General features: G+C 43.7%; 1 protein-coding gene across 1 annotated transcript; it reads left to right on the plus strand.

Moving 5' to 3' along the window:
* Window positions 1–216: 216 nt before the first annotated feature.
* LOC115479061 (myb-related transcription factor, partner of profilin-like) lies at window positions 217–3122 on the plus strand. Its single transcript, XM_030216785.1, has 6 exons — window positions 217–667; window positions 768–812; window positions 1359–1707; window positions 2426–2512; window positions 2671–2756; window positions 3085–3122. The coding sequence occupies exons 1-6, from the start codon at window positions 217–219 to the stop codon at window positions 3120–3122; spliced, it is 1056 nt and encodes a 351-aa protein (XP_030072645.1).
* Window positions 3123–13657: the final 10535 nt, after the last annotated feature.

A 13657-nucleotide genomic window follows, 5' to 3' on the forward strand; every position in this document is an offset into this window, starting at 1 on the left:
TATGAAATGCATTGATTGCGATTTGCTGCTATTTGTTGTTTAACGTCCATATTTTTTTCTTTTCAAGGTGTGTTCTGCGTTGTTCCACCGTTAATTCGTTCATATACAGTGTGTGCATAGGTAGGTATGGCCTTACAAACGGCCTATGAATGTGGTATAATTTGAGTTTTCTGCTAGTTGTCTGTTCATGTCTACATTTTTTCTGTTCATGAAGCAATGCAGGATAATGTGTCGTGGCGTGAGGAGGATGAGGAGACAATTGAGGGCCCTAATGTCAATGGCAGGCGTAAGCGTGCTACAAAATTTGCGGAGGAAGAGCTTGAAGTATTGATTCGTGGTGTATGTGACGAATTTGGACAACTCTTTAAAAAGTCACGGTTGACGCTTGGACAGAAGAACAGGATATGGGGGAGGATTGTCGACGAGGTGAATGCTCTTGGTGTGCGGAAACGCACTTTAGAGCAGTGCAAGCACCGTTGGCAGGACTTCAGGGGTATGGTGAAAGTCAAGGCTCGGAACAAGTGGAACCATGGAAAGGGGACAGGTGGTGGCCCTCCATGTGCCGTGCAGATGACTCCCCTGGAGGAGGCAGTGTTGGCCACCCTTGGTCGTGAACAGGTGGTTGGACTATGCACTGGTGACGACACGTCGGAAAATACAATTGATGGTATGGAACTTGAATATTTTACTGTTGCGCTTAAGTCGTGGTGTGTTTGGGTTGGGACCCTCTTTGTGATGGTGTACCTTGTATTTGTCTTCTTTTGTAGGTGAACATCTAGAACTTTCAAGATTATCTGAGGACACAGAACATGGTGAGTACAGATGAATTTCTGTGGGCTGCTGTAGCTGTAACTACATGATTATTGTCATGAACCTTCGAGCATGGCAACCACATTTACAAGCGTGTGTTCTTTGACATGTATAACAGCCTGGATGAGAAGCCTGCCCCCCTCTGCCCCTTCCAGTACTACCTGTGATGTTCTGCAAAGTACAAGTCACTCCAACTCTTCCCCTTCCTGGTGTAGCAGTGATGCAGTTCCACGTAAGTATTGTATCGCACTTTCTATTGTGTTCTACCTTTTGTAGGACCACTGTTACGGCAGCAGTCGCTTATAATGTACATTTTTGGCATACCTCTATCATATCTTCTCTCAGCAACACCATGTGGCACTGAGCCTCCGGTCCCAGGATGTTCGACATGGTTAGCAGGGTGTGCAACACCATGTGCGACACAACAGGAGGGAGAGGAAGCACGTGAGTACACACTTGTTTTCCTGTTTACAACAAAGATTTAACGTCGGCGTTGACTGTGTGTCTTCGATGTTCCGTGTAATGGTTTTTTCCTTTGTATTTGTTAGGTGTACTGTTGATGACCCCTACAGTGGGAGTAGAGGATGGGGAGGATACTGAAACTGTGACACTAGACCTCGTTGGTGTCCCAACCACCCCCCCATCCTCTTCTATTGAATCGCCCATGGGCCCTCCTTGTCGGACCCCGGCGGAGGAATGGCAGGCACGACGCAAGTTGTGGGACAGGCAGGGCAAGTGGAATGAGGGTATAAACGTACTGCTTGAAAAAGTGGCAGAACGTGTCCGTCATTCCACAACTGCCATTTGTGCACAAATGCAGAATGCGGAGGATAAAACAAACGCCTTATTGGACCAGAACAACGCTCTTTTGTGCGAACTATGCAATCTTACCAGAGCGTATTCCTAGCAGCAACGGCAGATGTTTATGGATCTCCAACAGGAGATCAGGGGGATGCAGCGTGCTGTACTGCGCGATGACTCCGCCTGGGGTTATTGCACTGCAAATGGTATATTTTCTTTCATTTTTCCATGCATATATGTTATCCACAAACACATATTATATATCCCCTCTGTTCTAAAGTGTTCGTCTAATGTGTGTGTTCTTTTCCAAAAAAACTTTACAGCCTGGAGTCCATTGCAGCATCGGACGACCAACGGTGCAGTTGCAAGTAAGTATAGTATTCTAATAACGTGTTCTGTACTCACTTCTTTGTTAAACGATCCAGATGTATGTACTGTAGCCTAATTTTTTTTTTTTTCCAGGCTTCGAGACAGGTGTACCTCCCACGCTCCCTTCATTGTCTCCCATCGGCCATCGTGTTTATTCTTTTTTTCAGCCTCCTATAGGTAATGTCTGTGGCCTCTTCTTTTCCGCACAGGTTTTTAATGCCCTTTGTAAATTCCTTGTTTTTACTGTTTGGCACACTGTGCATACCGTAACCCCCCCTTTTTTTTTTTTGCTAGGTGCAGGGTCTGCAGGCCAAAACGTGGTCGCAAGGGCCTCACTTTCTGAGTAAGTATCTCGGGTTATTGAGTGGCCCGTCGACCTGTCTCTGTACTTTATTTTAGACAGGCTTATTTACATTTTCCTGCTTCCTTTTTCATCTAATTGCAGGCAGGATCGCTGTAACCCGCAGCCGGGAGCACAGAACAACATAACACCCTCCAGTGCACACCCTGTGTGGCAGCCTGTTTCTCAATAGTAAGTATGGGTGCGACACATACAAACAAAAAGTTCGTTTGATCATTTATTCACCTTTATTTTCCAATAATTGTCACGGTAGCCTCCAACCTTCGTAAACTTAACTTGGTACACAGTTTGCAACATATGAAGTTTCATCTTATGTTGTTTCATTGCAGCAACAGAGCAGCAGAACACGGCGATGACGACAGAACAACGGAATACCCACATGTACCCCGGCTTTGTAACAGCCAGTCATTGGATAGTAAGTTTCATTTGTTCCCCGCAGACTGAAACCAGTGGGGCTGTGGGAGGGGAGTGCAAGCCCTTTTTTTGGAGCCTGAAAAGAGGTTTTTCAATTGTGGTTACATAACAGGGGATATTTTTGTGAAATGCATTGATAGTTTTTATTGACATTTGTGCACTGTTGTTTTGTCGTCATGTGAAAGGGTTGTCTGAAATTTTTTTTAACAGGTATATTTAAAACTTTGAAACGGTTTGGTATCATTTCTTTCCTGCCCCCCCCCCCCCCACCACCACCACAACAAAACAGTAAAATGCAAATTGTAATTGGTTTTTTTGTTGTTTTGAAGGTGCTGTGGAACATCGGAACATGGTCCGACGGAGCTAGAAACACATCTCGCTATGCTGTCTTTTCCATCTTACGAATGCATCCCGTCGACCTACCTTTGAATATTGAATGCAGCACGAATTTGGAACATATATCAAACATTGCCTTTTTTTTCTATCCTGTTTAATTAATAAAAGTATTTGTTCTGAACTGTTTCGATGTTCTTTTATTAGTTTATATGAGGACGTATGTAGTGACAAATAGTGATTTCCTAATCATAGTATTGCTGCAATGTTACCCTCATAGCATTATCTGTTGACACACAGGCTATGTGGGACTGGCCTATATCCCTCCTTGACCAGGAATATGACAGACAGGTCATACAAGTGGTACTAGGCTACTAAGGATGGCGAGGTTCAGAAAAGAAATCTTGGATAACCTTCCGGCGCACAGCATTTCCCTTGCTTGCATCCGTCCCTCTGTCCGAGGAGGCTATGTCCACTTCTGGAGGGACTACAATGTCGATGTCAAGGTGATGCTTCAGTGCAATGTTATGAAGCATGCAGCATACAAGCACTATGTCAGCTACCTTTTCAGGGGAGTATTGCAGGGAGCCACCAGAGATGTGCAAGCAGCGAAACCTGCTCTTCAATACCCCAAACGTGCGCTCTATTGTACATCTTGTTGCAATGTGTGCCTCGTTGTAACGCTTCTCTGCATCAGACCGGGGCACTGCAAGCGGGGTCAGTAGCCATGTTTTCGACCCATATCCAGCATCCCCTGCAGGAACACAACAGTTAATAACTGTGAGCACATAATATTAAAGGGTCGCAAAATATCCGTATTGAACTTTTCATGTCCTTAGTCACAGCCACCTAACACACATTTACCTATAAGTAGCCCGTTGGTATAATGACCTTTTCCGCCTTTCACCAGGAAGCAGTGTGCTCTTTGCGGGACTAAAGACGGAAGTGGTCACTAGGCCACCAGGGCACTATAAAGAAATGGCAGCTTGGAATTTCCATGTGTGTTGTTCTATACAGCAATGTTAAGTAGTAGTATTAGTCGTAGTATCACCCCCAGCAGTAAAGCAAATGTAAGCAACTCACCAAGAAGCCATCCGTTTTGAATCTGCCCCTCTGCAAACTTCCTTCCCAGTGCACTGTTAGACAATATGTAAGAGTCATGGCAGCTCCCTGGAAAACGTGTAACAACATCACGGATCCTAAGGTTAGCATCACAAACCACTTGCACATTCAGCGAGTGGCCCATCTTGCGGTTTCGATACTGCATTTCTCGATCCGCAGGCGGGGTCAAGGCAACATGTGTGCAGTCTATAGCTCCTAGGACATTGGGTAACCGCGCAATCTTGTAGAAGTCCTGCTTGACCCTCCTCTGTTCTTCTTCCCCTGTGGGAAATGCTATGTGCTGGCGAACGCATTTTTTCAGTGCGTGCAGGACCTGAAACACAGTGAACATTTTGGGATTGGTTATCCATGTTTTATACATTGCAGAAGGGGGGTTGCACAACGATGGAGGAGGGGTGGGATGAGGATAGGGTGTATCGAAATGCGTAGTATTACCTGCGAAAGATGTCTTGAAACAGTTGCCTGGTCTACGCCGCTGTTACCCCCTAACACATGCTGGAATGTCCCTGTGGCTAAGAACTGCAGAACAGTAAGCAGCTTTGCAAGGCCAGGCACTGCGTGAGATCTATGTGTGGTTGGGTCAATATCATCTCTAATTTCATGGTACAGTTGATATATAGCTGTTCTGGTCAAGCGGTAGTCATCCACGATTTTTCTGTCTGACATGTGTTCCAGAACCAGCCGTTGACGAAACACACGTGGGCGGGGGAGCCGGCGTGGGCGAACGTGGACAGGGTGTTGTACAATGATTTCTGTTACCTCCTCTTCCTGCATGTGCTCATAATCCATGGCAGGGAAAAAGTCCAACTGTGCAAGGAAAAACCCACCATCCATGACTTCTTTTTGCAATTCGCGAGCAGGGGAAACACGAGGATCAACGCTTCTCTGTAGCGCGCAGAATGTACGTCATATTTAAGCGTCAAACGAGCAACCAATCAGCCGGCGCTCCATGGTGGCGCATAAAATAAACGTAACATATTGTCGCTCGTGTACGGCCCCAGGCTTTGAAAGCCTTTATTTATAAAGCCGAAAAAAAGATATATATATATATATATATATATATTTTTTTTTTAAGTGCGACTTATACAGTTGTAAAATAACTTTTTTTGTTTTTTTTTGTTTTTTTATGTGCGACTTAACTTATACAGTTGTACAATAAATTTTTTTTTTTTTTATGTGCGACTTATACAGTTGTAAGATAACTTTTTTTGGTTTTTTTTTTTTTTTTAGGTGCGACTTAACTTATACAGTTGTACAATAAATTTTTTTTGTGCAACTTTTTTTCAAGGGCGCTGTACGCTGGAGGACAGGTACTGGATAACTTCAGCAAGGTCCGCCAGTGCCTGTCCTCCCATGCGCAGGGTCTGGGCCATGTCCTGGAGCTCATCTGGGGGAAGGTTAATTAGGGGGAGAGGCATATGGGGAGATGTGGCGCGGTCTTCCAGGATGGGAGAAAAAGTGGAGGTGGATCGGTCACGGGTAGGAGCTGGAGGTATGGTACAGGTACCACGGTCAACAGTTGGGTTGGGGGGGATAGGGGAGGTGGAGCAGCAGAGGGTGGGAGCAGGGGACATGGGCGAGACACTGCGGTGGACAGTTACGGGTGCAGGGGGGGGGGGAGAGATGGCGAATCTTCACTGTCTTCTTCTTCTCCAGTGAGGTCCACTGTGCCACCTGTCAGAAAAGACAAAAGAACGACTGTCAGAACGGTTCACCATGAACAGCTTCTATAAATGCACACACACCGTGATACGCAATAACAATAACCTGAATTATTTGTACCGATAGTATTACAACACCAGACCCACACAGCGCGGAACACCACATACAAACAGATAGCCCTTGTACACACATTGAGGGGAGTAATGGGTGACAATGGAGAAAGGGACAAGGGGATGGCACTTGGGGCAAGGAGTAGAATTGTAAAACTCACCATACACTGGTATTTGCTCCACCTGGAACCTCTCCAGTACGGGGGTGACTTGCCCAGGCGAGGTGGAGGCAGCAGCATGGTGTTGGGAAATGGCGAGGGAAGTCTGAGGGACAGCGAAGGAGGGGGTAGCGGGAGGGGAGATTGGAATTTGCGGGGGGGGGGGGGGAGGAAGGGGAACCAGGAGGAGTGGTGAGACCGTGTGGCTGGGAGGGTGAGGCAGGAGGGCTAAAGTGTGCTGGGGGTGGAGAAGAGGAACGGTGCGAAGGGCCATATGTTGGAGCAGGGAGATGCAGAATGGTCTTCCGTGATCTCTTGGGGGGGGGGGGGGACCAGAGGAGGGGCCGGGACGGACAAGGGCATAAGGTAAGAGGTGGGGACCAGGGGTAGGAGCAGAAGGGCGGGGAGGTACAACACCAGCCAGGGACCCCTCGCCGGCACCATCATCATCATCATCGTCGTCGTCGTCGTCGTCGTCATCATCGTCATGACACGATCTCTCGACATCATGATCGTCACCCTCCTCCTCCTCCTCCTCCTCCTCCTCTTTCTCTGACACTTCTGTAGAGACAAATATGGATGATAAAAGTTTTGTGATAACACCCCGAATCATCAAATGTCATGGAGCAGACTCACGTGAAACGTTAAAATACCTGGGCTGTTATCGAGGTTGGCCCTGACCTCACGGAGCCATCCTGGGTGGTCCTTCCGTAGTGCCCTCGCCCGTTTTTTAAGTTCCTCCACCTGTCAGATGTAGACAAACACAATGGAAAAGCAATGATGCACGTTTCACATACATGTGTAGTCAATTATTATTTCTTATTTCTTATTATTAATTATTTATTTTATGCATTTGTACCCCACTTACAGATCTTGGGAAGGAACTGCGCTTATTAAATAAGCGCTGCAGTGTCCTCCAGCCCTGGTCCATCCTCATGATGTCCCTCCTTTTGCCCGCTCGAGGGAATAGGCGTTTTTCATTGACCGTGCACAGTTGTGCCAGCCACAGGACATCGAGGTCCGAGAAATTGGGTTTTCTCCCTCTTGCTGCCATAATGACGCCTATATAGCACGGCAATACGCACGCACATTATTAACGTGGTTATTACATGTTTTCATAAAGCTTTATTTAAAACAAAAATTTGCCCCCATACTTTTGGAACATATGTTATGCAAAGGGCTTTCGACCAATCACAGCGCTTTTAGCTGTGCTAATGCGCTGGGATTGGCTCACAGTTTGTTTGCTTATTCACTCTACGATTTTTCCAGGCACAGAGCGGTCCTAACGAGAGGTCCGGACCTCTCGTTACATTTCCGGCCTTTTTCCTGCCTACAGGCAATCGGAAAAGGTTGGTGCATCTCGTTTCAATGTGGTTTTCACAGTAATTGCTCATCTCCATTCCGTTTTCGTTAGCTGCTGGCTTCCTCGGTAAAAGCCCTTTGATGCATGCAACGGATCAAATTTTCCTCGTTGGAGGGTCATTAAAGGCTCATTAACCTTTAGTGCATCTGCCTCTATGAGCTTTGCTAAACCTATATTGAAAACGAGTCACAAACTCCTCCAACTGGCGCAATACCACCTTCTCTATCACCTTCCCTGAGATAGGTCTATAATTAGACATAATTGAAGGATCCAACTTCTCTTGTTTCAACAAAGGTCTAACAGTCGCCTGTTTGCAAATCACAGATAAACAACCTTCAACTAAAGACTTATTTACAATCGCTGACAACTGTGGCGCCACTTTCCCTGCCAATGAAGAGCAAGGATCCAATAATGATCTCGGAGTAATTGTACAAACAACTCTTTCTATCACCAACTCATCCACTAATTGAAAAATCATTCCATTTCACTTCCACATCAATAATGTCCTCCAAATTATCCATCCCCATGATTCCACTCCACCTATCCTACTGATCCATCTTATTCTCCAAATGAACAGCACAAGCACCCACATCTGGTTCCAGACTTTTTGTCTTAACTTTCAACCCATTTATTAAAAAATTCACTGTTTGATATAACTCCCGCGGCCTATTTAAGGCATCACACACCCTCTTTCTAAAACATTCATTAGATGCTGGTGTTTGTATGATCTGTTATCATCTTCCTGAGGAACGCTGCAGATCACTGCCTCTCTCTTTTGCTATTCCTGATCATTCTCCATCTGTTATGCATCCCAGGATCGTCTCAGTCCATTGCACATATGCAGTGTCATCTCCTAGGTGTACGAAATCATTAACAAAATTATGTTCCTGTTGTGTGGCTGCTTAAAACGGCTAAGCATTCATTAATATTGTTCTTTTTTTTCCTGCTCGTGTTTGTATAGCTTAATGCCTTTTTACACCATTAAGGGTAATAGGTTAATTGGAAGAGAATGGTTAAATGATTGGTCTCTGTCCTCACTTAACATGGATAATTGATGCTAATGTACCTTAATTAAGTTTATGAACCATCGGGATTTGCATATACCTTTTCTAATATTTCATGGATGTTGTATACAGAAACTAGGGTAAACACAATCTGTTCCAGTACCTGAAAATCTACTCACAGGTAGATTCTTCCATGCCTCCTCAGTTGAAGTATTTACGTTTTGCAAATTAGCAGTAATCGATGTGGGAGTGTGAGATACTGTAGATGAAAGCGTCTGCAGAGATCAGGAGATGTGTGAAAAGTTACAGGAGAAGGAGAGTTTCCTTGTTTGGGTGAGAATTTGGCAGCTCTAATTTTGCAGCAGGAACATAAGCCTTGGGACAATTATGTAAAAAAAAAAATAGCGATAAGCACTAAGTTTGATGTATTTTGTGGTCTATGCAAGCTTTATACCTTGATTTGTATCCTCCAGCCCTCCCCCTTTTCCTCTTTCTTCCCTTTTTCTTAATGTGATTCTAGATGTGGATAGTTGCTCCTTAAATGTGGGCTCCAGTATTGCCATGATTTGTAAAATGTTGCTTGTTGTTATGTTGTGAGCTCTTGCTTATATTGTATTGTATTGAAAACCAATAAAAGAAATTAAACTAGAAAAAAATAGTTTATTTCCAGTTGATGCTCTGCAACCTGTTGTACTGAACATTTCAAGGAATTTGTGCAACAAGCTACAATGTCTTCTATATAGTTCACATTTCTGGGAAATGTTACGCCACGGTGTGTAGTACCAGATTAAACGAGGCGGTTAATGGCAACATTGACATTCAAGATCGCTTCTGTTATACCTTGACCAGAACTAGATTCTGTTGTTATATACAGAATAATTGCAGCAAGCACTGTGTGTCTGTTTTACTATGAATGACAAAATAGAATGAATCACGCCTAATCACTGGGCACTTGTAAACCTTCCAACTCTTTTTTTTTTTTTCTCAGAAAAAAAAGTGTAAAAAGCAAAACAGTTCTGGCAGACTGCTGCTGTGACCAGCATGTGATGTAGAAGGAAGCCTGGTCAGGTTAGGTTCTTACTGTAGCCTGCGGAAGCCAGAGCTGGAACGCATGAGAGCAGTTTAATGCAGAAACTCTCCAGTCTCCAGGAGCTCAGCCAGTGTCACATGTGCCACCTAATCGTTGAGTACAAGCCAGAAATGAGCAGTCTGTTGCTGATGAAGACAGGGAGGATGTGAAACTGAAAAGCCTAATGAGGCAAAACTAAGACAGATTAATAATACAAGGGACTTATTAATATTTCAAAATTTCTGCACCTCTACATGGAGACTGCCATAAAAAGGGCACAGAGCAAAAGCGAGCACCGGAAATGTAAATGTTATTCACCGTAATGGCATTAATCAGAATGAGCTCATGGGGAATGAATATCGATAAACACAAAAAAATCACTCCTACTTTACAATCTGTAGGTGAGTGCAAGACACTGGACTATGATAGAAAAATTATATAAATAAAGTAGCCTCAATAGCCCAGGGAACCTATGATTAGGACTCCACTGAATTGGCCAACATCATGGGCTCCTCCTGCCTTCCGAAAAAACTCACAGACAACAAAAAACTCCCTATCTCAGGGAGAAAAAGATACTGTGAACAAAAAACGGAAAGCGGAGTATTTTAATTATTATAAAACTGTCAAAGTCAATGCACACCACTACAGAGAGTATTTAATGGATATAAAGAACTTATAGATTACCTTCATAAACCTCTTAATAATGTGAACTGGAGAAATTCAAAAGTAAAGCACAATTACAATATTTGCTGGTCACCTAGAATCAGCCCCAACGCTCAAAAGTCAATCACTTAGCTTGAAACGCAGGTTTTTGCCTCTTCTATTCAGGGTCGTCAAGTCGCAGGAGGAATGTGAACGATTACAGGAGGACCTTGCGAGACTGGGAGAATGGGCGTGCAAGTGGCAGATGAAGTTCAATGTTGACAAGTGCAAAGTGATGCATGTGGGTAAGAGGAACCCGAATTATAGCTACGTCTTGCAAGGTTCCGCGTTAGGAGTTACGGATCAAGAAAGGGATCTGGGTGTCGTCGTCGATGATACGCTGAAACCTTCTGCTCAGTGTGCTGCTGCGGCTAGGAAAGCGAATAGAATGTTGGGTGTTATTAGGAAGGGTATGGAGTCCAGGTGTGCGGATGTTATAATGCCGTTGTATCGCTCCATGGTGCGACCGCACCTGGAGTATTGTGTTCAGTACTGGTCTCCGTATCTCAAAAAAGATATAGTAGAATTGGAAAAGGTACAGCGAAGGGCGACGAAAATGATAGTGGGGATGGGACGACTTTCCTATGAAGAGAGGCTGAGAAGGCTAGGGCTTTTCAGCTTGGAGAAGAGACGGCTGAGGGGAGATATGATAGAAGTGTATAAAATAATGAGTGGAATGGATCGGGTGGATGTGAAGCGACTGTCACGCTATCCAAAAATACTAGGACTAGAGGGCATGAGTTGAAGCTACAGTGTGGTAAATTTAAAACGAATCGGAGAAAATTTTTCTTCACCCAACGTGTAATTAGACTCTGGAATTCGTTGCCGGAGAACGTGGTACGGGCGGTTAGCTTGACGGAGTTTAAAAAGGGGTTAGATAGATTCCTAAAGGACAAGTCCATAGACCGCTATTAAATGGACTTGGAAAAATTCCGCATTTTTAGGTATAACTTGTCTGGAATGTTTTTACGTTTGGGGAGCGTGCCAGGTGCCCTTGACCTGGATTGGCCACTGTCGGTGACAGGATGCTGGGCTAGATGGACCTTTGGTCTTTCCCAGTATGGCACTACTTATGTACTTATGTACTTATAGTCAGAGTATCCTGATTCCCAAATGTCAACAGTTGTAGAATTTCCAATGGCTGATTCGTTTCTTCCAGTCACATGTTACTCCGGCTATGAAGTTAAGTCAAATCCAAATTTTACAAAGTGGGTAATACTAAATAGTCTTTCTCACTCGCAATGTCTTCCAAACTTTCCCGACAGCAAGGGACCCCACTGTTTTGCAATCTTCATCAGGAGAAATATCAAAACAAAAAAATTTGTTTCTTTTCCTTCCATCGCGAACAATGGTTCAGAAAATGGCGAATGTTGATATAGGACGCCCACACTATAGCTCCACCCCATGGGTGTTACATCACAAACTAGTATATCCAATTGTCTTACTGAACTCCTTGATTTAAAATGACGCGCCAATGTTCTATGAGAACTTAAAGAAATAGTGTCAAAAAATTGCAAGAGATGCAAGGTCATGATATGTTATAAATGCTGAAAGCTGGAAAAATTTAAATATATAAATGGGAAGTGGAGTCCTAATCATAGGTTCCCTGGGCTATTGAGGCTACTTTATTTATATAATTTTTCTATCATAGTCCAGTGTCTTGCACTTACCTACAGATTGTAAAGTAGGAGTGATTTTTTTGTGTTTTTGAGATATATCATTGCACTCCAGACAATTTAAGATTTTTTTGAATGAATATCGATACCATGTTTTCTTCTGTAAAGTTTATCATTTGGTAATTAACAAGTGTATGATGTGAAACCAGTTAAGAAACCTTTATGCACTAGACCTACCAACAAAAGAGAAATATTAATTGATTTTAGTTGTATTTTCTTCTGATGCAGACTAAAAACTGCTATGCAAACTAAAGGGTTAATCACGTGGACGGGCATTTTTGATATGACATCTAAGTCCAACCTTGGACGTTTTGCTAAACATGTCTAAAATTCAAGTGGGGAATTTAGCCATTTTCAAAACAGAAAAAGTCTATTTTAATTTTCTTTTTGAATGGCTATTTGCTAGAAGTTTCTGTGCTCTGTGCATTTATCTTTTTGATCCATTTTTGAAAAAAAAAAAAAAAAAAAAAAAGCCCAAAAGAAAAACGGACAAAATCAAGCCATTGCAATATAGGAGGAGCCAGTATTCTTAGTAGACTGGCCACACAGACATCCCAGGAGAGCAATGGGGCACCCTAGGGAGCACTACAGTGGACTTCAAATCCCAGGTACACATCTCACCGCTGCTCCTTTATCTTGTCTGCTGAGCCCCCAAAACTCACTACCCCAAAATCTACACCACTATAATAGCCCTTTTGGGTGAAGGGGGTACCCATATGTGGGTACAGTAGATTTCTGATGAGTTTTGGAGGGCTTATAGTTTCCACCACAAGTGTAACAGGTAGGGGGAGATATAGGCCTGGGTCCACCTGTCTGCAGTGAACTGCACCCACCACTAGATTACTCTAGGGTCCTGAATGCTGTTCTAACGGACCTGAGTATTACATATGAAGCTGGAAAATAATGTTTTAAATTACATTTTTGGGGGGGGGGGGGGGTCAGAGTGGGTCAGTGATCACTCAGGTAATAAGGGAGGCCATCCCTGATTCCCTCCAGTGGTCATATGGGCAACTTTTTGTACCTTGTTCATTATAAAAACAGATCTAGCTCAAAACATCTTATTTTTAGTCCTGGACGATTTTGTTTTGTTCCATTACGGCTGAAAAACATCTAAGTATTAGGAATGCCCAGAACCCACCCTTAAAATGCCCCTGATAAGCCCCCTCATGATTTGAATGCAGTTTTGATGGACTTTATAGAAAAACATCTAAAAGTTGGTTTGGAAAATACCAATTTGGACTTTTTTTCTGAGAAAAACATCCACATGCAGATTTATGCTACTTTTTTGAATTTTTTCTCTTTTGAAAATGAGCCCCACAGGGTGTCTCATTGCATCTTAGTATATCTGGGTGGTAGGTACCTTAAGATTATCACATGCAATCATACCCAAGTACTTCACCCCCTAAACTGTATTGCTCTCTCAGGTTTTTGCAGTCCAAATGTATGACCCTGTACCATTTTTGCCATGTGTCCCAGGTCTCTGTTCACTCTACTTTGTCAATCCCAGCTATTACTATCCTGCTTATTTTCGAAAGAGAAAAACGCCTATAGTGCGACCTAAATCGGGAGATAGACGTTTATCTCACAAAGGCGCCCAAATCGGTATAATCGAAAGCCGATTTTGGGTGCTTCCAATTGCACTCTGTCGCGGAAACGAATAAAGTTGACGAGGGCGTGTCGGAGGCGTGGTGGAGGCAGAACTG

Source organism: Microcaecilia unicolor, chromosome 10 (genome assembly GCF_901765095.1).
Source record: "Microcaecilia unicolor chromosome 10, aMicUni1.1, whole genome shotgun sequence".
In the NCBI taxonomy this organism is placed as follows: domain Eukaryota; kingdom Metazoa; phylum Chordata; class Amphibia; order Gymnophiona; family Siphonopidae; genus Microcaecilia; species Microcaecilia unicolor.